Below are 26,935 nucleotides of genomic sequence, written 5' to 3'. Positions count from 1 at the left end.
GGCTAACCTCACTCAGAATGATGTTCTCCAGTTCCATCCATTTACCAGCGAATGATAACATTTCGTTCTTCTTCATGGCTGCATAGAATTCCATTGTGTATAGATACCACATTTTCTTAATCCATTCGTCAGTGCTGGGGCATCTTGGCTGTTTCCATAACTTGGCTGTTGTGAATAGTGCCGCAATAAACATGGATGTGCAGGTGCCTCTGGAGTAACAGTCTTTTGGGTATATCCCCAAGAGTGGTATTGCTGGATCAAATGGTAGATCGATGTCCAGCTTTTTAAGTAGCCTCCAAATTTTTTTCCAGAGTGGTTGTACTAGTCTACATTCCCACCAACAGTGTAAGAGGGTTGAAAGGAATCATTTTTAAATGTACCAGTGTATTGTGTTCTTAATTGAGCTGATCCTCAAGAGAAATTATTTTACTAAAACCTAACCTACTGAGAATATATCAGAGTCTACTTAACCTACCTCAAAGAAGGGAAATGCCCACTCTAAAGGGAAAACCAAGAAGTACCAGTGAAGATCATAGCCACTTACCCCTGTAAAGGATTTTGAATGTTCCCAGCACAAAGAAAATACAGCTATCTGGCTTGAAGGAGATGCCAACTACCCTGATCTGATCATCACATGTTGTATACACAGACTAAAATGTTACAATGAACCCCAAAAATATGTATAGTTGTTAAGTACCAATTAAAAAGTTTTAATTTATTTTTAAAAGTCCTTAAGTCATTTTTATTTTGAACTTTAATATCTATATTTTATTAAGGCATTTTTCTCTACTTTTTGTATTACACAATGACTTTCTAATATTTTGTCCCTCAAAATTTTATCTTCTGTCTCTGAAACTCAGATATTTAAGCTCTTTCTCTATCAACCAGCTGAGTTGGTATTTAAAAAAAAGCAAAAAGACACCAGGAGGCAGAGAGTAGGAGAATCACAATTTGAAGCCAGCCTGGGAAAATAGTGAGACCCTAACTCTAAAAATATTCAACCAAAAAAGGGCTGGCAAAGTGGCTCAAGTGGTACAGCACCTATCTAGAAAGCGAGATGCCCAGAGTTCAAACCCCAGTACCCGCCCCCACAAAAAAAACAAACAAAACTGCACAACAGTTCTGAACATTTAGGTACCAAATAATAGAATTTTAAAATACATGAAAGTGAAAGCTGGTATAATTACAGAGTGAAATAGATGAATCTACAATTACAGTCATATTTTAATGTCCTTCTTTTAATAACTGAAAGAGCAAGAGGACAGAAAAGAGTTAGAATACAGATGACTTGAACAACACCATGAACCATGTTGATCCAACTGATATTTACAGAGTATTCCACCCAATAACACTGAAATACACATTCTTCTCCAATACACATAAAATATGTACCAAGAAAGACCACATTCTGGGCCATACGACAAGTCACAAAATTTTAAAAGCAATTCCAGTTCATCGAAAGTCTGTTCTCTGGGGAATTAAATTAGGAATCAATAACAGAAAGATGTATGCAAATTATCCAAATATTTGAAAATCAAATAATACTTCCAAGTAACATAGGGATCAATGAAAAAAGTCCAAAGGGAAACTAGAACGTATTTTGAACTGAATGAAAATAAAACCAAATCATATCAAAACCTGTGGTATGTTGCTACAGTAGTATATAGAAGGAAATTTGTATAACCAACATCTAACTAGAAAAAAGATATCAAATCAGGGGCCTCTCCTTCTAATTTAAGACATTTGAAAGAGAAGAAAAAATAAATCTAAAGCAGAAAAGGGAAATTATAAAAATCAGGGAGGAATCAAACAAATAGAAAACAGAAAAACAATGAAGAACAATGAAACCAAAAGTTGGTTCATAGAAAAGATCATGAAAACTGATGAGCTTCTAACCAGACTGAGCAGGAATGGAGAAAGAAAACTCCAAGTATCAACATCAGAAATGAGAAAACAAGGGCCTGACAGAGTGGTTCAAGTGCAAGATGCCTGCCTCACTAAGCATGAGGCTCTGAGTTCAAACCCCAGCACCACCAAAAAAAAATACACAGAAATGAGAAAACGACAATACCACAAATTCTACAGATAGTACTCTGGAGAATACAGTTCAGGGCCAGCCTGGGCCAGACTCTGCATCAAAAAATAAAATAAAACAAAATAAAAACCTTGGTAAATTTTATGTTCTGTGTCTTTCTCACAATTTAAAAGGATAATAACACAGCACAACTGTGAGTCCATGGCCAACATGGGCTACATGGGACCTTGCCTTAAAAAACCAAAAGTTGGGGATGTAGTTCTATGGTAAAGGGCTTGCCTAGTATATGCACAAGGCCCAAGCTTCAATCCCAAGCACCACAAAAACTAAATACATAAAAATATAAAAGGATAATAAGACCTAAATACAAGCAAAAACTATAAAACCCTTACAAAGCAGGGGAAACCTCAAGACATTGCATTTAGCAATTACTTCTTGGCTATGACATCAAATGCACAGGCAACAAAAGTCAAAATAGATAAACTACACTACATCAAAAATTAAAAACTTTTGTGTTACCAAAAGACAAAATCAACAGGACCCAGAGGATGAGAGAAAACAACTGCAAATCATGTCTCTTAAGGAGTTAATATTTAAAATATAAAAAGAACTCCTACAAATCAACAACAAAATCACAAACAAACCCATTAAAAAATGGACACATGGGGTTGAGGGTGTAGCTCAGTGGTAGATTGTTAGCCCAGCATGCATGAACTCCTTAGCTCAATTGCTAGCACCACCCTCCCACAACACCACCCCCGGAAAAAAAAATGGGCAGAAGATTTGAAAAAACACCCTCCAACAAGAGATATGCAAATGGCCAAAAAGCATATGGAAAAATGCTCAACATCATTACGTCATTAGTTATTAGGGAAATGCAAATCAAAACAAGATACTAGAAGATCCAAAATAGCAACTACAACACAGACGCAGACAGTGTGAACTACATGAATCAGGGAAGTGTGAGACGCTGGAGACACACTTGGCTGAGGTAAAGACCAGGGAGAGCTGAAACTTTGGCACCCTGAACCCCTAGCCCATGGAAGGCTTCTCCATGCCATGATACACTGAGAGAACAGGTGGGCTGCACACCTGCCAGCCCACTGGGCTGCCCCCTGCTGCCCCACAGGCCGGCCAGGCCACAAGCTCCAAATGTGCTTAGGAGACCTTCCGCAGACAACACAGAATACTTTCCTGCTGGAGCCACACTTGGCAAAAAAAAAACCAAAAAGAAGAAACAAAACTCCAAAACCCTGAAACCCAGACCATAAAAAGCTTCTCCACACCACGTTACACTGAGAAAACAGGGCTCCAGCACTGTGAGACGCCAGCTCCAAACCTGCCTACAAGATGCAGACAGGTCTAGATGCCAAAACAGTAACACCAGAACTACTAAGACTGAAATTCTACTGTTCCTGAACCAGGAATGTTTTTTTTCCTTTTCTTTAAGTGTTTGTTTGTTGCGTTCTCTGTTTGATTGTCCACCATCTCTCCCTGCTGACTTCTTTGTTTCTCCATCTTTTTTCTTTCTTTTTCTTTTTCTTTTTTCTCTTTCTCTTGGTTTTGTTGGTTTTACTATTGTAAATTGGCTAATACTAAATTACACATAGACCAGGGACAGAAACAGCATCAAGTGGAATGATGGGAAGACGAAAAAGGGATGGAAACCAATCTCCCCCCAAAAATAAATTAGTACAGGATTCAGAGAGAAATGAAGAAAACGGATACCCAGATCCAGACTCCAAAAAAACAAAGATAAACTACACCAAGGAACCCAGCAAAGCCCACAAGAATATCTGAAAGAAGAAATCCCTGCAAGTAATCACTGAGAATTTCATAGAGATGTTACCAGACAAGGTCAACCAAAACGTACAGGAGGCACTCAAGAAATTCCAAGACAACAAAATAAAGAATATGAGAAAACACAAAAACAAATAAATGAACTCATAGGAGCCCTATATAAACACCAAAGTGAAACAGAGAACACCATAAATAGAGATTAAAAAAAAATTAAGGATGAAAATTGACAATATTAAAGAGAAAGTGACCTCTGATATAGAAAACCTCAGAAAAAAGAATGAAACAGAAATACAAAACAAAATGGAAGGCCACTCCAGCAGACTAGAATAAGCAGAAGACAGAATCTCAAAACTTGAAGATGAAATGGAAATTAAAGGAAAAACTGAAGAACTATTAGTCAGACAACTCAAGACCTGTGAAAGGAATATGCAAGAACTCACTGACTCCATTAAAAGAACAAACCTGAGAATCATGGGCATTGAAGAAGGAGAAGAGATGCAAGCAAAAGGAATTCATAATATATTCAACAAAATAATAACAGAAAATTTCCCAAATCTACAGAAAACTATGCCCATTTAGGTACAGGAAACCTCCACAACACCAAACAGACTTGACCAAAATAGAACTACCCCATGACATGTTATCACTGAAACAAGCACACAGACTAGAGAAAGAATATTGAAGGCTGTAAGAAAGAAAAAACAAATAATGTACAAAGGTAATCCCATCAAAATCACAGCAGATTTCTCAACAGAAACCTTAAAAGCAAGAAGAGCAAGGAATGAGGTCTTCTGGGAACTGAATGAAAATAACTTCAACCCTAGGATACTCTACCCAGCAAAACTATCATTCAAAACAGACAGAACAATGAAAGTCTTCCACAATAAGCAGAAACTAAAACAATATATGACCACCAAGCCACCACTACAACAGATTCTCCAAGGAATTCTGCACACAGAAAATGAAAGCAAACAAAACCATGAAAGGGCAGGCAATACCAAACCAGAGGAGAAGAAAAGGCAAGAAAGTAAAGAGCAACACTGATTCAGCTGCACACAATCAAACACTTAATCAACAAAGACAACTACATGACAGGGATCACCATGTATTTATCAATACTAACACTGAATGTTAATGGACTAAATTCCCCCATCAAAACACACCATTTGGCAAACTGGATTAAAAAGGAAGACCCAACAATCTGCTACCTACAGGAGACCCACCTCATCGACAGAAACAAGCACTGGCTGAGAGTGAAAGGCTGCAAGAAATTTACCAAGCCAACAGCCCCTGAAAACAGGCAGGGGTAGCAATACTTACCTTGGGAAGTAGGCTTCAAACTTACATTGATCAAACGAGATAAAGAAGGACACTCCATACTAATAAAAGGGGAAAATATACCAAAAGAAAATAATAATTATCAACCTATATACACACATCAATGCACCCAATTTCATTAAACATACTCTGAAGGACCTAAAAACATATAGAGACTCCAACACAGTGGTAGTGGGAGACTTTAATATCCTCCTATCACCAATAGATAGGTCATCTAAACAAAAAATCATAAAGAAATGCTAGAACTTAATCACACCATAGATCAAGTGATGTCAACAGAATATTTCATCCAACTTCAGCACAATACACATTCTTCTCAGCAGCCCAAGAAACATTCTCAAAAATTGATCATATCGTAGGGCACAAAGCAAGCCTCAGCAAATATAAGAAAACAGAAATATTCCTATGCATTCTATCTGACCACAATGCATTAAAACTAGAAATCAACAACAGTAAAAAAACATACAAACAATTGGAAGCTGAACAAAACAGTGCTCAATGATCAATGGGTCATTGATGAAATAAAAGAGGAAATTAAAAGGTTCCTGGAAGTTAATGAAAATAAAACATGACCTACCAGAACCTATGGGACACAGCAAAGGCAGTCCTAAGAGGAAAGTTTACAGCCATGAGTGCATATATTAGAAGGTCAGAAAGATCTCAAATCAATGACCTAATGCTACATCTCAAACTCCTAGAAAAACAAGAACAAGCAAATCCAAAAACAAGCAGAAGGAAAGAAATAATTAAAATAAGGGCTGAAATCAATGAAATAGAAATTACAAAAAAAATACAAAGAATCAATGAAACGAAAAGCTGGTTCTTTGAAAAAAATTTTGACATACCCCTGGCAAAACTGACTAAAATGAGGAGAGAAAAATCCCAAAGCAGTAAAATCAGAAAGGCAAAAGGGGAGATAACAAATAACACAGAAATCCAAGAAATGATCAGAGACTACTGTGAGAGCCTATACTCTAATAAATTTGAAAATCTTGAAGAAATGGACAGATTTCTAGATACTTACAACCATCCAAAACTGAATCAAGAGGATATTAATCACCTGAATAGATCTACAACACAAAATGAAATTGAAGCAGCAATAGTCTCCCCAAAAAGAAAAGTCCAGGACCTGATGGATTCTCTGCTGAATTCTATCAGATGTTTAAAGAAGAACTAGTACCAACCCTCCTTAAACTGTTCCATGAAATAGAAAGGGAAGGAAAACTGCCTAACACATTTTATGAAGCCAATATTACTCTCATCCCAAAACCAGACAAAGATACGTCCAAAAAGGAGAACTATAGGCCAATTTCCTTAATGAACATCAATGCAAAAAACCTCAACAAAATAATGGCAAACCAAATCCAACAATGCATTAGAAAGATCATCCACCATGACCAAGTTGGCTTCATCCTAGGGATGCAGGGGTGGTTCAACATATGTAAATCTATAAATGTAATACAGCAAATTAATAGAAGCAAAGACAAAAACCACTTGATCATCTCAACAGATGCAGAAAAAGCCTTCAACAAGACCCAACACTACTTCATGATAAAAGCTCTAAGAAAACTAGGAATAGAAGGAAAGTACCTCAACATTATAAAGACTATATATGACAAACCTACAGCCAACATCATACTTAATAATGAACAACTGAAACCATTTCCCCTAAAATCAGGAACAAGACAAGGGTGCCCACTATCCCCACTCCTATTCAATATAACACTGGAATTCCTAGCCAGAGCAATCAGGCAAAGAAGAAACAAAAGGAATACAAATAGGTAAAGAAACTGTCAAAATATCCCTATTTGCAGATGATATGATCCTATACCTTAAAGACCCAAAACACTCTACCCAAAAACTCCTAGATACCATAAACAGATATAGCAAGGTGACAGGATACAAAATGAACTTACAAAAATCATTAGCTTTTCTATACACCAACAACAAACAAACTGAGAAGGAACACATGGAAACAATTCCATTTACAATAGCCTCAAAAAAAAAAAATCAAAAACCTAGGAGTAAACTTAACAAAGGATGTGAATGACCTCTTCAAAGGAGAACTACCAACCCCTGAAGAAAGAGATCAAGGGAGACTACAGAAGATGGTAAGATCTCCTGTGCTCATGCATTGGTAGAATCAACATAGTAATAATGGCCGTATTACCAAAAGCAAGCTACATGTTTAATGCAATTCCCATCAAAATCCCGATGACTTTCATCACAGAGGTTGAAAAATCTACCCTAAAGTTCATTTGGAAACACAAGAGACCACGAATAGCCAAGGCAATACTCAGCAAAAAGAGCAAGGATGGAGGTATCACAATACCCAACTTCAAACTATATTACAAAGCAATAGCAATAAAAACAGCATGGTACTGGCACAAAAACAGACATGAAGACCAGTGGAATAGAATAGAGGACCTGGAATTGAATCTACACAACTACACCCACCTTATTTTTGACAAAGGTGCCAAAAATATACGATGGAGAAAAGACAGCCTCTTCAACAAATGTTGCTGGGAAAAGTGGTTATCCGTGTGCAAGAAATTGAAACTAGATCCATGTTTATCACCCTATACTAGTATCAACTCAAAATGGATCAAGGACCTTAATATCAAACCCAAAACTCTGAAGTTATTACAGGAAGGAGCAGGAAACACTCTGGAACTAATAGGTATAGGCAAGGACTTCCTCAATAGAACCCCAGCAGCTCAGCAACTAAGAAAGGATGAACAAATGGGACTTCATTAAATTAAAAAACTTCTGCACAACAAAAGAAATGGTCTCTAAACTGAAGAGACCACCCACAGAGTGGGAGAAAATATTTGCCAGCTATACATCAGACAAAGGACTGATACCAGAATATACAGGGAACTTAAGAAACTAAACTCTCCCAAAATCAAAGAACCAATAAAGAAATGAGCAACTGAACTAAACAGAATTTTCTCAAAAGAAGAAATTCAAATTCAAATACATGAAAAATGCTCACCATCTCTAGTCATAAAGGAAGTGCAAATCAAAACCACAGTAAGATTCCACCTCACCCTTCTTAGAATTCCATCATCAAAAACACCACCACCAACAGGTGTTGGCCAAGATGTGGGGAAAAAGGAACCCTTGTACACTGCTGGTGGGAATGCATGCTAGTGCAACCACTCTGGAAAAAAATATGGAGGCTTCTTAAAAATCTAAACATAGATCTGCCATATGATCCAGCAATCCCACTCCTGGCACCAAAGGAATGCAACACAGGTTACTCCAGAGGCACCTGCACATCCATGTTTATTGCAGCACTATTCACAATAGCCAAATTACGGAAACAACCAAGATGCCCCACTACTGACAAATGGATCAAGAAAATGTGGTATTTATACACAATGGAATTTTACTCAGCCATGAAGAAGAATGAAATCTTATCATTTACAAGTAAATGAATGGAACTGGAGAACATCATTCTGAGCGAGGTTAGCCAGGCTCAGAAGACCAAAAACTGTTTGTTCTCCCTCATATGCGGACTTTAGATCTAGGACAAATGTAGCAATGTTGTTGGACTTGGATCACATGACAAGGGGAGAGCACACACGGGAGGTATGGGGATAGGAAGAAAACCCAAAACATGAAAGCATTTGATGTCCCCACTCCAGAGGAACTAATACAGAAACCTTAAAGCAACAGAGGTCAACACGAGAAGGAGATCAGGAGCCAGTGTAAAGATCAGTTAGAGATGAATCAACTAGGGATGTAACACATTTGTACATGGAAGCAATCCTTAACTAGCACAAACACTTTATCTTCCTTATTATGCTTACGTCTTCTCTTCAACAAAATTAGAGATAAGGGCAGAACAGGTTCTGCCTGGAAGCAAGGGGGGTGTTGGGGGAGAAGGTGGAGGCAGGGAGCAGGGGGGAGAAATGACCCAAATAATGTACGCACATGTGAATAAATGAATAATAATAATAAAAGAAAACAAGATACTACTTCATACTTGTCAAGAAGGCTACAGCAGGCTCATGCCTATAATCCTAGCTGCTCGGGAGTCTGAGATCAGAAGGATCATGGTTCAAGGCCAGTCTGAGCAAATGGCTTATGAGACCCCCATCTCCAAAATAACCAAAGCAAAATGGACTGGAGGTATGCTCAAGCAGTACCGTACCTACTTTGTAAGTGCAAAGCCACAAGTTCAAATCCCAGTTCCACCAAAAAGAAGGAAAAAAGAAGTTTTGAAGAAACATCTGTATACCTATCTTCTTATCAGCATCATTCAAAAGAGCCAAAGGGTGGAAACACCGAAAAGTCCATCAACAGATGAATGAATAAACAAAATGTAGTGTGTATGTTACATCATGAATAAAAATGTTCTTGCTATTTAAAGGTGAATATGTTTCTCTGTGAGCATAGGTAGATAAAGGAATATTATTGGAAGGATACTCCAATGCATGCTACGACATGGATGAATCATGAGGCCATTATGTTAACAGAAATGATTCAGTCTCAAACTGGACTAGATTTAAGTCACTGGACTGAATATAATTTCACTTATATGCAGTACCTAGAATCATCAAATTCACAGAGACAGAAAACAGAACAGTGGATGCCAGGAGCTGAGGGGAGAAAGGAGTAATTCTTGTTTTAATGGATACAGTTTCAGTCTGGGAGGGCAAAAATGTTCTGAGGATAGCGGTGGTAGTTGCATGCAATGTGAATGCACTTAACTCCACTGAATTGCACACTTAAAATGGCAAATTCTGTGCTGTATATATTTTATAGAGAGACAGAGACACAGAAAAAGAGAAAATTTTCTATAATATCCAGGTAGATAACTGACATGTTCCATGGAGAAGGCACTAATGGCTGGAGGTGTGGCTCAAGTGGAAGAGCACCTGCCTAGCAAGCACAAAGCCCTGAATTCAAACCCCAGGACTAAAAAAAGCTGTTTTTTTCAAAAAAAAAAAAAAAAAAGGAATTATCAGTGTGGAATTGGCTGTGCCTGTAGCAAAATAAGCAAGAACAGTTTAAGGAAATAAAAGGAATAAATACCTAGTTTTTATGCTTTAAGACCATTTCTAATAGGAAATCTTTAACAAAATGATTTCACATTCTTCAAAGTAACTAACAAATTTTATTAATGGCTCACAGAATAAAATCTGTGGGACCCTATGTGACTATTTCATAGTGAGATTAGGAGTGATACTAAAAATCACAAAGTGAGTTCCTACAGGAGAAATGAAAAAGCCTATAATTTAGTTTTAAAGAACATGTCATGCTAATAAAACCCAGTAAGAAAAAGAACAGCATAATTAAGTTAGACTTGTAATCTAAGAAGTACCACAAGCCAACAAAATAAAAATGGAAGCAGAAACTACTCCACAAATTTTGGTGATATATGAGTTCATGGAAGGGAAGCAGAAAGGGGGAAAATATTACTAAGTACCTTCTGAGTGTCAGGCACTACTGAAGGGTTCAAAAAGACATGGTTCCTGTCCTTTTGACACACAATAATCTTTAAAACAGACTCACTAACTCCCTCCTTCCCCTGAAATAGTCCTTTAGTCTTTTGCCAGGTGTCAGCTAAAAGGTCCTTTTGTGGAAGCTTTTCCTTTCTCACTCTAGAGCAACCTTGAAGTAACTCCCTTTCCTTTCTTGACAGCACTTTTTACAATCTGTAATTATCACTATTACAATATTATGTGATTATGATTACTAGCAGTCCTAATCCAAAAATATGAAATATGAACTGCTCCCAAATCTAAAACTTTTTTGAGTGCTCAGATTTTGGAGCATTTTTTATTTAGGATTATGAAATTAGAAATGCTCAACCAGAAATATGAAAAATTCAAATATGCAAAACAACTCTAATATCAATGAGCTAAATGACCTTCCTTTTCTAATAACAAAAACCTCCAAAATTTGAAACACTTCTGGTTCCAAGCATTTCAGATAAGGGATATTCAACCTGTATTATTTTCTCCTGTATATGTGAGCATCATAAGTAAAGAAATCCTACCTAGGGCTGGCGGAGTGGCTCAAGTGGGAAAGCACCTGCATAGCAAGCAAGAAACCCTGAGTTCAAACCCCAGTACCGCCAAAAAGTGATACATACACACACACACACACACACACACACACAATCTAGAACCTGAAAATGTGACTTTATTTTGGACTGGAGGTTTGGATCAAGCAGTAACGTAAAAATGCCTGCTTTGCAAGCACAAAGCCCTAAATTCAAATCCCAGTCACACACACACAAAAAAAGAGAGAAATCCTATTGTCTTCTTCATTGCTATATCCTCGGTGACTGGCACAATATGTGACCCCTGGACATATTCCAATACTTACTAAATAAATAAAAAGAACTGTTAGTAGGATAAGCTTCCAGGTGACCAACATCTCCTCAGGCTTCTTAGCCCCAAGCCCCAGACCTGGATTCTTTGTTTATGTAGGAGTATACTGGGTACTCACCTCTACCTGAGTAACATTAATAACCACCACCACCACCATCAGCACTGCAAGTAGACAGCAAAAAAATCGTAGTTTGAAGAAAATGGTCCACATTGTCTGGCTGTGTCCTGATCACCCATGGCCGACACCATGCTACCTTTACTCCTCAAAACTCCATGTCTTTGTTTTCTTGTGCTGTATATAAGCCTTCACTTTAATTTGCTTCTATTCTGCTAGTAGTCTTAAGACTAATGTAGAGAAGAGACTGCAGTTGACTCACGAAGCATATTTCTTTTCAACAAACTCCTTCAAAGAAGAGAAATAAGAAAATATTACCAATCTGAAGCAGGGTGCAGCAGGAAGAAAAACACATTTCCTCTTCCTGAACCTTATCTAAGGTCCAGTCACAAGGAGAGAGTAAAGAGCCAGAGCATAGTAACATTCCATTTCCAGACAATTGCCTCAGTGTTGTTCCCTAAACCCAGGCTTCTAAGCAATATTTGCCCTACTAACTTAGGTTTTAACTTTAAAGAGAGCAAAAAAATGTCAGAAATTTTGAACTAAAAGTAACTTAAATTTCTGCAGCGATCTAAGTAAATCAAATCATTTCCTTTCCCTTATAAGGTTATAACATTACTATATTAATATATTAAAGAGTATTTAAAAACCTTGTATTTTTATGAGGAGCTCTAGGATGGTGTGAAAACCAACCTCACACTCTCTAGAATACAAGGAGTGCCAACTCTCTCTACGGCCAGAGACAGAAAACACCTTTTGGGTTTCAAGCTCCCCCACCACATACATGGTTCTCCCTCAGCTAAGTAACAAGGTTCAGGAAGAAAGACACCTGCCATCCTGAAGATGTGGAAGAAGAAAGGTAAGCTTGTGGAGTAGGTAACGGGATCCCCCAATTCTTCACCTGTTATAGGTAGAGGAATTCAGTCAGCTCCTCAGAACTGTTCTGCCATCTGAAGAACTCAAAATGCTCACCCCAAATGCTATCTTGATACAAGCAATCAAAGACAGTATCAGTCTTTTGTTTTCAGGGTGGTTTTCATGGAGGCAGATATAGAGGCAAAGGTGGAAAAAGTGCATAATCATGGTGCAGAATATCTCAGAATAGCTAAGCTGCAATGACATTCCCTCAGCTTTGTGCCGAGCTTGGCAAGCCTCCTATTCTCTCAGTCCTCTATTCCCCTAGTCTAAACCACTTCCATGCCACAAGGACATGCTAACCCTTCCCCAACCCAGCATCAGAAAAGAATAAGGAGCTATTCCAACATGCTCTCCATCCTCAGAATTCTCATACCACTTATTTTCACTTCTCACTTGATCTCCATTTGTATTTCTTATCTCTCCAACTAAACTATACCAATTATGGCTATACTTAAAAAAAACAGAAACCACATATCAGAGAAAAAGTAACTTAATGACAATGTATCATACTTTTTTAATTGCCTCATAGTACTTAGCTAATTACATGGTATACATTGACTCAGCAATCTATCAACAAATAATTACAGAGATATACTCGGTACCACATACTGTATAAGAAATTCCCCTAGACAAGAGGTAGTTTCCTCCTTAAGGAGAAATTGCTTAGGGGAAAAGCCCTTGCCTAGCATGCATGATTATATGATTTGCCAGCACTGAAAAAAAAAGAGAGGAATAAATCCATCATTCCTAGAAACCTCCATACAGATATCGGAAAGACTACACTTAATCATCTCATGTTTCCACAACACTCTTCCTCTCCAATACCAAAGCACTTGCCTACCCTGAAGTGCCTATAGATTCTGAGAAGGAAACAGCAATGAAATAGAAGATAACTCTATCTTCAGACCCTAACTGTTCTGCTACAGAAATTCTTCTCTAAGTGTTGTCCATAAAAATCCTAGGTTTCACCATAAGAAAGGGACTAAGGTAGAAAGAAGAAAAATAGAGATGAACCATATTGGGCCACATGGAAGTGCCACAAGGAAACTCCCTGTGTAGCTATCTTAACAACCAAAAATGTCATTTTTTTCCCTCTTCTTTTCTTATACAAAATTGGAGAACAGGAGGATGAAACAGATCCTACAAGGAGTGGGGAGGAAGTCTGGCACCAGTGGGAGTGGGGAGGAGGTGAAGGAAGGTGAATATGTTGCAAATACTGTATACACATGTATGTAAATGAAAAAATGATACCTGTTGAGACTATTCCAGGAATGGGTGGAGGTAGGGATAAAGGAGAGTGCTGGAGGGGGTGAATTCAAATACAATATATTTGATATATTGTAAATGCCACAATGCACCCCCATGAAGCAAACAATTAAAAAATAATTCACAGGTTTCCCTGATGATCAGAGTGAAAGAAGACCAAAGATGAATAGCAACAGGAATTTACTGCATCATGGGCAGGTGTAGTCTGAGAGTTGTGTGGATACCAGCCATTTAGAGAACATCACTGTGATTCAGAGCCAGTCAGCAGCAGTACAGTGGTGTACAGTGATATACATAGATGGTAAGGACAGCAGACATCAAAGGAAATACAGTGTCAGGCAGCAATACAAGAAGACTTCTGATGACATTAATTATGCCAGAAAAAGGCCAGACTTCCTGTTATGAGCAAGTGAAACACTGACATTTGAGAGATCTATCTGAACACCTAAGTACGTATTGCTTGAGGGATAATAAAATATATAATAAAAAACTAGATAAGCTAAGAGTTAAGATAGAGCTAAGAGTTTTTTTATATAATAAAACTCATAGTTGTCACCCCTGGGCAGTTTTTGTTTTCTTCTTACCTATATGTCCTAATTTTTCATCACGAAATAAAAATTAGGTTTGGTGGAGTGGCTCAAGTGGTAGAGTGCCTGCCTAGCAAGTGTGAGGCCCTCAGTTCAAACCCCAGGACCACCAAAAAAAAAAAAAGAAATAAACATTAGCTGGAAGTATGGCTCAAATGGTAGAGTGCCTACCTAAGCAAGCACAAAGTCATGAGTTCAAATCCCAGTGCCACCAAAAAGAAATAAAAATCACAAAGAACAAAGCTAATTTCTAAAGGTAAGAATTAAAGATCAGATATAAGGAGAAGCAAAGCATTAAACTGTATTTGGAAAAACAATTTCACTTAAAATGAAAGTTTCTAAGTGGAAAAAGAAACCTGTAACAAGTTTCTGTTATTTTTCTACAAATATAAAACCTAGACATTATTGTAAGAAAGTCATCTGGAAAGGAAGCAGGAAACTATTATTTGGATCAATCACCTTAGAATCTAGTTGGAATGATAATACAGGATAGGAACGACTCCAGAAAAAAGGATTTTTGGATCAATCAAAAGAATAAAATATATAATTCAATGTAATTTACCTTGATTGAAAATTTCCCAAGAAGAAATACTTCTTGGAATTAAGAAAATAAGTTTACATTTAACTGTCCTTCCAACATGAAATCCTGAACTCAGGCAATCATAACCAGCAGCCCTTCTTTTCTTGCCACATTTGAAACTCACATTGATGCTTTTTTCATTTTATGTCATTCTTACTCTGTAACAGAAATAAGCACGTGATAAAAAGGTTAAGATACCGAAAATGAGATAAAGAAAACATTAGAAATTAAAAGTGAACTTAGGGGGAACAGGAATATAATGGAGGGGGCAAACTTGTTCAAGATATACTGTACATGTACGTGGAATTATCACAAGGAAGTCTCCTCACGTTATTAAAGTAGGATAAATAAAGTTAAAATTTTTAAAACAGTAAGCTTTATAGGCAGGGAGGTATGCACAGATTCAGTATGATATAGTCAGAGTAGTGATAATAGGAACATTTCTTTTTTCTTCTAATAAAAACAGCAACTGGGGGCTACAAGCAGTGGCTCAAGTGGTAGACCGCCCATCTAGCAAGTGCCAAATTCTGAGTTTAATCTTCAGCATCATCCAAAAAAAAAGAAAAATGGAGCTTGGGATGTAGTTCAGTGATAAAGCACTTGCAAGGCTCTAAGATCAATCCCCAGCACCAAATAAATAAATGAATAAACAACTGCACTGGGTGCTGTGGTGCATGCCTATAATCCCAAACACTTGGGAGGCTGAAGCAGAAGGATCTTAAATTCAAAGCCAGCCTAGGCAACACAGCAAAATCCCATCTCAAAACAAACAAGCAAGAACAGTAACTGGCTATCTATACCCATGAACTCCTATTAACTTCAACCTGAAAAATCACTCTCAGATTTTAACTGAAGGTCAAAATCTTAAATAGCAGTATAACTGAAAAAAAAATAAGTCAAAGATAAAAGTTCCAAATATTATTTTTCTTAAAGACTACATAACCACACAACTCAATGATTCATCCTACCAGTATTTTAAAAAGTAATCTTATGTTATTTTTTTAAAAGTTATATTTCAAGACATGTAAACTTGAATGGTCTTGTTTTCAATCTTTGAGAAGTGTCAAAACACCAGTTATTCATGCTTTACTTTTTTTTTTTTTTTTTGGTGGAACTGGGGTTTGAACTCAGGAGTTTGCACTGACAAAACAGGTGCTCTCCCACTTGAGCCACACATCAAGTCCATTTTGCTGTGGTTATTTTGGAGATGAGGTCTCATGAACTATTTGCCCAGGCTGACCTGGAACAGTGATCCTCCTGATCTCAGCCTCTCCAGGTGTGAGCCACTAACACCCAGCTTCATGCTTTACTTTTATGTGCAGGGAATAAGCAAAAAATAAAATGCATGGTCTACCTTGCAGATGGAGCCCAAAATTTGTAGGGACTGTTGTGCCACATTTTGATTAAGACTACTTCCAAGTTCAAGATACATACTGGTCAATCTAATTTCTTTATGGCTTGTAACAACAACCCTAGACTACCATTAAGTATGGACTTCTATCCCTAGCTCACAAGACAATCACAGTGGTTACTTGCATTACTAGGAATTACAATTGTCAGTAACACAAATGAAATACCTGAGTTAAGCACTAAAAGAAAATTTAACAGCATATCCATTGTCTTTAGGAGTTCATGATTTCAGGCAACCATTTCACAAAAACAATATATCGTAAGACATTTATACATCTCCAGTTTCTGAAAGTTCTCCAGTTTCTGAAAGTTCCTATCTTAAATATTCTGTTAGCCACATAAATGTAATTGTGTAAGTCAGAGCGAATATCTAGAACTTTAACTCAGAATACACATTAAGAGTTAAAAGCACAAATTTACCTGTAATATATCCAAACATAAATGGTTATATTTCAAACTTTCCAAAGAAAGAACAGTCGTGTTTCACAGGGTACTGAGTAAACTCCTGATATTTAAACAAGGCAGGAGCTACAGGAAGAATTGGAGACCCATCCAAGGCGGTAACAATGATGGGTAAACCAAATAAAGTCCATCTTGAAGAAAGATGAAGTAGGAACAGTAATGAGCAGGACTGGTTTCCAACAGATTCCACTTGTCTTTCATGTACTTCCACCTCACATGCCCAAAGTGCTGACTCACCTAGACCTTCTTTTGCCCTTCTTCTAAAGCAGGGCCCACTGCATTCATGGAGATCACATGGCAGGTGGAGAAGTAATAAACTTACTAAGGGCTAAGTGCTATAAGAAAAAAACAAGGGCATATTGATAGATCATGACCCTCAACCCTGCATGCACACTAATAATCATTGTAGAAGCTTTTAAAAATACCAGTTCCTGGGCTCCACCCAACCAATTAAATCAGAATCTACGGGAGTAGGCTTGAGAAACCGTTTTTATAAAAGGTCCCCAGATGATTATAATAAACAGTCAAGTAGGAGAACCACTAGTCCACGCTGGCCAGGGAGTGTTACTTCTATCAGTTGGTAAGGAATGGCCTTTCTGATAAGAGGTTCGAATTGTAATTTACATTGTCCTCTCAGGACAACCGGCCTCTGGAGCAATGGGGACATTCACCCCCCACTTTGGTGACCTATCCCTTCATTTCCTTTCCCAATAACAAGGAACAGCACTTTATCAACCCCAGAAAGACTGTGAGGATAACACACATGGAAAAAAGATGCTAAACACGGTCAAAGGAAAGCAGAACCCAAACACTACAGAGGAATAGTACGCCGCTGCCTCCCGGGGTCCAATCAGACAGCTAATTATTCGAGTTCTGGGGTCCCGCCAGCTCCAAACACACCCCGATGTTCCAAATGATAACTAACAGCAGTGAGGAGGGGGTAGGCCCATCAGAGCAGAGTGATTCTTCATCTGTTAGGAAAGGTGGCAACAATCTCCTTCGGAGTTAATAGTGAAAAGTGAGGACACACAATTTCATACCGATTTTGCATAATCCGAGACCCCCTGTTAGCCTCACCAGCCTGCTGGCCTTTGCTCAAGCAGAGATGGGCAAGAGGCCAGGGTCTCCACCTCACACCTTGCAAAGTCACACTCGTTTCTCCTCTTGCGACCCGAGTGTGATGTCCCCAAACTGCAGCTCGGAAGGCCAGAGCAGTCCGGCGTGTGACAGCACGGCCAGCCAAAAGGCAGCTGGTGCCCACAGTAGCCGAGCTGGGAGAGGAGCACGCTGAGTGCTGCACCGCGGGGGACTGGAGGCGCCCGAGGGAGAAAGGGGTCTCTATGTCCCCAAGGTCCCAGCTACACGCCAGCTGCAAGCCGCGAAAACCGAAGGTAGAGATGCTCGGCCCCGCCCGTCCCCTCCGCGCGGCAACTCGGGTACACGGGCCCCGGCGCCCCTAGGCTGCACCACCCCGGCAGCGGCGGGAACTCGGGAGGCGTCGCGCGGAGAGAAGGGCTCGGAGCCGAGGGACGCGCTGGGCCACAACCCGCACTCACCTCGGGTCGCACCGCCCGCCGTGCGCTCGCCCGCGACCCAACGCGGACGCTGGTGTGTAAACGCTGCGCCAGATAGTTCTCAGGATGCCTGATCTGCTACGTCGCCTCACCCCCGACCCCAGGCTACGATTGGTCGAACTCCGGGCGGGGCGGGCTGAGGATGTTGATTGACAGTCGCGCGCGCCCAGCGCAAAGCCCAGAAGCCAGGACGCGGAATTGGCTCTTGTCCGGCTCCCCACTGCTGGGGTCCTCTTCGCGAGGTGACCTCGGCAGCTCTCGCCTGGAGCCTCTGCTCTGACTCTTCTGACCTCACTGCTCAATTACTCGTGACCTTCGGACATAAGTGTCCCCCTGAAGTATCGCCATAAGGTCACCATTGCCGCAGATGGCCCTGCCTTGGTCTGTCTTTTCCTGTGCAGTGAGATTTCACAGAAGCATGGAGATTGCAGGCCCTTGCATTTTTTCCTTGCTTTGAAGTTGGTTAACTTGTAGATGCACTTGAAATAGCCCATTCCTTTTACTCTCGGCTATACACAATGTGGATCTCCTGGCAAAAAAATGCCAGAATACTTTTTCCCTCCATTTTGGGCAATCCTATCTTGGACATCTTCTAACTGGGTCAGTAGCAGTTTGGTGAAATTGAGGAATTAAGAGGAGTCGTTAGAAGACAATAAGAAGCACTTGCTCAGAAAGCCAGACAGGATCCCTGGCTGCTGTTTCTCAAAGTGTTTGGAGCCACAATGAGGTTAACCTATTTATCTGAGTAAAACAGGCCCAAAATAGTAGACCTGCTCCAAACTATTATCCCAAGGTTAAAGAATTAATATAAATTACAACTGACAGTAATTAATTTTATATTCATTGGCCACAGCGGACTCTGTGTGCTCATTCAGATGTTTTTTGGAGCATGCATGAGTAACTAGAGGCACTAATGGAATAATAGAAAACTCAGCCATACCACAGTCTCTTTTGAAGTAACCATTTCATACTCCTGTGGAGGTTAAAGCCTTTCAGGGTCATAAAAGGTGGCTTCCTTACCTCTGTGTCTAACAAAGAGACTATATGCTAAAATCTGCTTTAATTAGGCTTTATCTTCCATTAGGTAGACCCTCCTCCACAGTTTGGCTAACAAGTGGCAAATACACAAAGCATGATTTCCAAGTCATGGCTGTGGACCTCATTAACAGCATTCATTCCCAGGCACTCATAACCCTAACGTATTTGGGTGATTTTACATACATACGTGTGTGTGTTTGCATGTGTGTATATATATTTTACAATCATAGGCACAAAGAAAAGGCCAGAAAGTTCTGTCCATCTCTACTGGATTCTTAAAAGGTTTTTCACTGCAAAGTCACCACACTTCCAACTCAGCACATCCAATACAGAATACTATCAGGCAAACAACAGATATTTTGGATCCTAGCCTGCCTTGGTGTGGACAGTAGGTTTGCCTCTTACTATCAGTACCATCCAAGGCAATTTCCTTGACCGCTCTGATTGCATCCTTTCTCTAGAGAAGATTAGGGGCAACCTCACCTGCAGTTAGAAATACATGAGATGACAAATGAAAAGTACTTAGCTCAGAGTCCCAACTATCTCTCCCTCTCCCTTTCCCGTCCTCTGTGTGTGTATGTGTGTGTGAGACTGAGGTTTGAACTGAGGGCTCCTCAATTGCAAACCAGGTGCTTTACTGCTTGAGCCACACCTCCAGTCCATTTTGCTCTGGTTATTAGAAGATGGGATCTCACAAACTATTTACCTGGCCTGGCCTTCAACTTCAATCCTCCCAATCACAGCCTCCCAAGTAGCTAGGATTACAGGCTTGAGCCACAGCACCCAGTCAAGAAACACAAATCTCTTGTTCTTGAATTCCATATTTCAGGTTGTCAGAGCATAAGATTTTTTGAAAATTTCATTTAAAATAATCTCATCTTGAGAGTAAAAAAATGAGAACGAAAAGTTTATATGTATGATATGAAATCAGAAGGAACTGGTTATTTCCAACTTCTGCAAAAATGACTTCTGCATTAGATACTAATATTACTAAACCTTATTTGTCTTTGCAAAATAAAGTATGAATCTTTTTTTTTAAATGAGGCAATGTGCTTTGACAGAGTCTTAAGGGTATATAAGTAAAACAAATTAAGCCCATTTCTGATGCAACTAATTTAAGGGCTATTCACCAACAAATGTGGCTCCATCTCTGAGGACAAGAAGCTTGGTGCACACGGACTCCTAAATCTAAGTCAATTCCTAATTTGGTTCCTTCCTTCCCTTCCTATGAACAAGTGACCAAATTTGGGCCCCATGGATAGTCAAACCATTATTCAAAATAGTGACCATGGGTAGAGTGGCTCAAGTGGTAGAGCACCTCCATAGCAAGTGTGAGGCCCCAAGTTCAAACCCCAGTACAACAGAAAAGAAAGGAAAGAAAATGGTCACTGCTGACACATTACTACTAACCACTTTATTCTAAAAACATCCTGAATCATGAGACGATACTGCCAAGGGTGGGAAACTAAGGAAAGAAATAATAGTTGTTACGGCTGCTCTGTTGGTCTATGCCCTCAAATTAATGGACATATTTATTTTTCTTTTTATGAGTTTATTATTAAGTGATACATAAAAATATACATATTTATGGGATACCATGTGATATTTTGATACATGTATAGTATACGTTGCTTAATGTTTAAATCAGGGTAAAAATACCTATTTCCATTTTCTTGAGACAGGGTCTCACTATGTTATCTATGTTACCCAGGCTGACCTTGAATTTGAGATTTTCCTAGTAGCTGGGTCTGGGTCTACAAGCAAGTGCCATTGTGCCTAGCTATTTTCCTTTCTGGAATTCATAATTGATGGCAGGTAATTCTACATCTATGGTTCAGAGGGAAATGATCATTTTTTTTCCTTTGCTATTGATTTCTCCATCTCAGAATTCCTCAAGTCAAATTCCATCAATAATCAGAATAACATCAGTAGCTTTTTTAAAAAAAGTAGGAATTTTGAGGCTGTGGCTGTAGCTCATAGTAGAGCACTTGCCCAGTATGCACAATCCCCTGGATTTGATTCCCACCACCATAAAAAAAAAAAAAAGGAATTTTTGAGCCCCAACTCCAATCTGCTGACTCAGTCTCAAGAGCAAGCATATCTAGTATATGTAAAATTCTTCAGGTTTTTTTTATTCTTTTTATTTTAAAGGTATTCCATTAGTTTTAAATGCCCAGAGGCGTTATATAGAATCCCGGTGTAGAGTTCCTGTATACACATATCCCATCTTCCCTTAATATTAACATTATTATGACATAATTACCAAAAGTAAGAAACTTGACACTAATACAATACTATTAACTATAGGCTTCATTTGGATTTCACCAGTTGTTCCATTATTATTTTTTTTCTGACCCAAGATCAAATTCAGGATGCCATGCAGGACTGGGGTTTGAACTAGAACTAGGCAGGCTCTTTACCACGTGAGCCACACTTCTAGTCCATCATTTAGTCATCCTGTCTTTTTTGATCTGTGAGATTTTCTCAGCCTTCCCTTGTTTATCATGACCTTGAAATTTTTGAAGAATAGACATCAGTGGATCTCTATGATAGGAATTAGTATGTAGTCTTCTTATGGTGATTATCTATTTCCCTCATTCCATCTACATTTGTTATTTGTCTGTTCTCCCCCACTTATTTGATAGTTTGTACATCAGGGTCCACTCATGACTATTTATTTTATCCTCTGGGTTATCATCCAATACTAATATTTTGTTGCTCAAATTGTTCTAGTTTTGGCCATTGGGAGCTTCAATGTTGGCTAACGTGTCTCTTTCACATGTTTGTTTATTGTTTCCTTACTTTCTATTAGGTGTTCTGGGTTTGTTTCATTTTTTCCCTACTCCCCCTCTAGAATCAACTGTTGCTACTTGAACTGTCATTCTTTCTAGACTCTCTCAATAGACAGAGCTAGAAGTGTGTGTGTGTGTGTGTGTATTAACCCATGTATAAACACACATATTTCCATAACTACCTCTATATATTAAAACACAAGTTCATATTTATATATCTAACTCCAATCAAAGGTTTAATTCTAGCATTTCCCCTTTGCTTATTTGTAACTTCTTTCTCTAATAAGAAGATACCTAGCTAGCATATATACTTATCTGCTCAACTCTAGTATATACACATGCAATTAAAGAATCAATCACCTGTATACCTGTAAGAAACAAGTTCACCAGCCAAGGTCCAGTGTTCTTATACTTTTTACACAGATGTTTTGTCTTTAGCTTCACCCTATTGAGTCAAAACAATTTTCCAAAGTTACTGAGGTCATATCCTTTTCTTTATCACCCCCTTCAATGAGGATCATGTCATGCATTTGTAAAACAATAGGACTCATTTTTCATTGTCCACATTCCATTTCAAGACCCCCCAACATCAGAGTTGAGATCTTGGGGGGTATACAATTTACTTATATGAGAAAATATCTTTCTCTCTCCACGCTCCCAATCTGGTCTTCCATGCCCACCAATAGAATTGTATTTGTTTCCAAATAAACTTATGCAACTTCTAACATTGTAACCATATGATCTAATTGCCTATTATGTGAACCTTCAAAATGAGGTGTAAAAAGATAACATGTTCAAGGAAATAAAGTTTAGTGCTTTGGAAAAATTCAAAAGTAAATTGCTTAAAATAGTAAAACTGCTACTGAATTAGAAAATTGTCTAAGGCAAAAAAAATTAGGAGAAATTAAAAAAATTTAGAAGCATTCTACATTCAAAAAAGGATTTTATATATGCTTTTAAGTTCTCATTCCATTTTAAAGAAACTAAAAGTTGATATGATAGGTAGAATTTATTTCTTTAATTTTAATTAAATTATTTTGTAGTTCTGGGGATGGATAAATTTAGCTCTTAACTAATAAAAACATGAAATTCTACATATTAATAGGATATTATGTGACATTTCAGTACATGTATACATTGTGCAAGATTGTTTTGTTTTTATTTTTGTTTTGGTGGAACTGAAATTTGAACTTGGGGCTTCTTGAAGGTGCAGTCCATTTTGCTCTGGTTACTTTGGAGATGAGAGGGGCTTAAGGGCTTCTTTTGCTAAGGAGCACTGACTCCTTACTTGGGACCACGAATTAACTAAAGGTAGAAAACAGATTACTGCAACACCTCTTTTCCATAGAAATAAAAGGAATAAATTGACAGTGGGGAAAATGCAATGAGGACTACAAAACAGAAAAACTTTTGATGTAACCGGCTTGCATAGTGGCCAATTAACTCTGCTTGTTAATCCAACCAACATTTCCCCCCTTTTTGTCTATGTGAAAATCAACTAAAGTTGGGTCTTTTCTGTCAAAGGAGTTAATGTATAACTATCATTGTGTAAATGCCAGCTAACCTCCCCAAATTACTGTATGAACTACTGCCTACATGCTTTGTCAAACATTTTTTGACCTTGCTTCTTGGTCAAAGAGCTGTTTATTGCCAAATGTTCTAATTTCAAATTGCTTGCTTAAAGATGAATATTACCCAAAAGAATTTTTTTGTACTCCCTTCTTCAAGGTCCCTCTTACCCCACATGTCCCCCTTTTCTAAATAGCCAATCTCAAAGATTGTGAACCCAAATCTGCCCATCGGGGTGAAGGGCAGACTGCATGAGAGATAAAAACTGAGCGAATTTCCCATTCAGGGTGCTCTGGCCTGATTCTGGTCCAAGGTATACCCTTCTGCAGAAGTAAATTTTGTCTTGTTCATCAGCTTTCGAGAATGTGTCTGATCCGTGATTGTGGCAGCACCCCGGTATTTCGAACAGTCTACATGCCTTTACTCTTCAATTAAACCAGGCAGTCTTCTATGTCTTATCTCTTTCTGACCATCAAAAAAGTGAATTTATCAGTCAAGACATATAGCTTCAGAGATGTGGTGCCCAGACACCTGGAGAACCAAGGTCAGTAGCCATCTGGCACACACATTTCATCTAATACTCAAACTGAATCCCTGAAATCCCTTTAAAAAGTGAGTATTTTCTATCAGAAGTGGGACGACAGAGATTTGAGAGGTTGGCTCTCCCTGTCCTCCTCTTTGTCTGATAAATAAACCTCATTTCCTTTTCCTCAAAAATCCTGCTCTTATAAGATACTGGTGGCTCACATCTGTTAATCCTAGCTACTTGAGAGGCTCAGATTGGGAGGATAGTAGTTTGAGGCCAGCCAAGGGAAATAGTTCATGAGATCCCATCTCCAAAAATAACCAGAGCAAAAATAAACGGGACGTGTGACTCAAATGCGAGAGCACCTGCTTGCAAGCTCAGAGCCCTGAGTTCAAACCCCAGTTCCACAAAAAAAAAAAAAAAAAAAAAAGAAACCTGCTCTCATTATTCATGAATTGGTATTGAGACCAGGGGCTGGACTTCTGGTAACAGTCTCATGAACTATTTGCTCAGGCTGGCCTTGAACTATAATCCAACCAATCTCAGCCTCTCAAGTTACAGGTGTGAACCTCTGGCACTCAGCACATTTGTCATTTCTTTATTGTGAAAACATTCAAAATGCTTCTAGCTTTTTGAAATACATAGTATCTAGTTATCATCTATAGTCACCCCCCCATGCAATGGCACAGCTGAACTTCTTACTCCATCTTATTTTAGCATAGTACTCATTGATCACCTTTTCCTATCCTCCTTTCCCCCTCTATTCTCCCCAGCATCTAATAACCACATTCTATTCTCATTTTTTTGGGGGGGAGGGGGGCATCACACTTGCTGGGCAGGCTCTCTTACTGCTTGAGCCATTCCACCAGACCACATTCTACTATCAATGTCCATGAGATCAACTTTTTTTTATTCCACATGTAAGCGAGATCATGTAGTACTTGTCTTGTGATACCTCCAGCATTGCTATTTTTGCTCAGGATTGCTTTGGCTATTCAGTCTTTTCTTCTATACAGACTTTAAGATTGGTTTTTCTAGTTCTGTGATAATGCCATTGGAATTTTGATGGGGATTGCATTGAATTTAGGTCTTATATTTAAATTTTTAATGCATTTTGAGTTGATGTTTGTAACTGGTGAGAGACAGGGGTCTAGTTTCATTCCTTTGTATGTAGACATTCAATTTTCCTGGTGCCATTGATTGAAAACACTGTATTATCAGCTTTATTGAAAAATCAGTTGGCTATGGATATGTGCAGTTACCTCAAGGCTATTATGTTCCATTGATCCATGTATCTGTTTTTATGCCAATACTATACTGTTTTGATGACTGCAACCTTGTAGCATATTTTGAAGACAGTGTAATGCTTCCTGCTTTGTTCTTTTTTTTTGCTCAAGACAGAATTTTATACACAGAACTCCAGAGCACATATACTCAAAGAAAAGAACATTAACAGAAAAATGAAAGACAAATATTGAGCACCCTCTCTTGGGACCCCTTCCAGCTCTGGAAGCTGTACTCTTTGCTACCTTTCTATCTCAATAAACTCTCCTGCTTTACTCACACACAAAAAACAAGACATATTATCTGACTTCAAGACTTAGTGTAATAATAATGTAGAACTGATATAAGTAAGTAAAACTTTAGAACAGAAGAAAATCCAAAAATGGGTTCATATATACATGGTCACCAATTTTTGCAAAGGTGCCAAGTTAATTAAAGGAGAAGGAGCAATCTTTTTAACAAATGGTGTTCAATGCTTGGATCATTATTTTAAAAAGAAAGTAAAAGTAAAGAAATCTAAGGTTGGGAGTATACCTCAGTGATACAGCATATACACCAAGCTCTGGATTCAATTGCCTTCACCAAAATAATTAAGAAATCTCATGCTTTTCTATTTTACCCTATTCAGAAGTAAACATGAAAAGGATCAATAAGCTTAAATATGAGAGCTAAACTATTAAACTCCTAGAAGAGAATATGAGAGTCTTTGGAGTCTGGTGGTGGTTTCCAATAAGTCACCTGGGAAAAGGAGGGTGTCTGGACCTAATGTGGCTACACTTATATTGCCCTAACAATTCAAAATTGCAAACTTTTTCTCTACAAAAAATGTGATTTTGTTGGGCACAGGTGGCTCACGCCTGTAGTCCTAGCTACTTGGGAGTGCTGAGATCACGAAGATCATGGTTCAAGGCTACCCTAAGCAAAAAGTTATGGAGATCCCATCTCAACCGGGAGCTGGATAAGGTGGCACACAACTGTCATACCAAGCTACTCTGGGGCTGAAATACAGAGGATTGCTGCTCCAGTCTAGCTCAAGCAAAAAAGTTCATGAGACTACATCTCAAGGGAAAAAAGCTGGGTGTGGTGGTGTGTGCCTGTCATTCCAGTGAAGGTGGCAAGCTTAAAACAGAAGTATAAAACATGAGAATCAAAGTCTAGGTTACTCTGGGCAAATTTAGTTATGTGCTATTTATGATATGTCAATTTCATCTCAACAAAGTTTATTTTAAAGTTCATTTTTTATGATTTTCCACTCTAACTTTTTGTCACCAACCAAACTATAGACCCTAATTGT

At 38.6% G+C, this 26,935-nt stretch overlaps 1 protein-coding gene across 4 annotated transcripts in view; it reads right to left on the bottom strand.

Annotated features, from left to right (window-relative positions):
* Nxpe3 (neurexophilin and PC-esterase domain family member 3) overlaps positions 1–18,549 on the bottom strand; it is a 36,394-nt gene extending 17,845 nt beyond the window's left edge. The window contains exons 1-5 of one of the 4 annotated variants that reach the window (XM_074073034.1): positions 18,415–18,539; positions 17,096–17,193; positions 16,817–16,989; positions 14,969–15,144; positions 11,639–11,923 (exon numbers count right to left, since the gene is read on the bottom strand). In XM_074073034.1, the coding sequence (XP_073929135.1) occupies positions 11,639–11,731 (93 nt within the window). In that variant the 5' untranslated portion in view covers positions 11,732–11,923; positions 14,969–15,144; positions 16,817–16,989; positions 17,096–17,193; positions 18,415–18,539. Of the gene's footprint in view, positions 1–11,638; positions 11,924–14,968; positions 15,145–16,816; positions 16,990–17,095; positions 17,194–18,414 lie in introns of all 4 variants that reach the window. The other 3 variants (XM_074073033.1, XM_074073032.1, XM_020163176.2) reach the window with 3 other exon arrangements.
* Between the last annotated feature and the right edge of the window lie 8,386 nt (positions 18,550–26,935).

The sequence above is a fragment of the Castor canadensis genome, chromosome 5, assembly GCF_047511655.1.
Source record: "Castor canadensis chromosome 5, mCasCan1.hap1v2, whole genome shotgun sequence".
NCBI classification, from domain to species: Eukaryota; Metazoa; Chordata; class Mammalia; order Rodentia; family Castoridae; genus Castor; species Castor canadensis.
The sequence above is the reverse complement of the archived record's forward strand: the minus strand, read 5'-3'. Positions and strand labels throughout refer to the sequence as shown.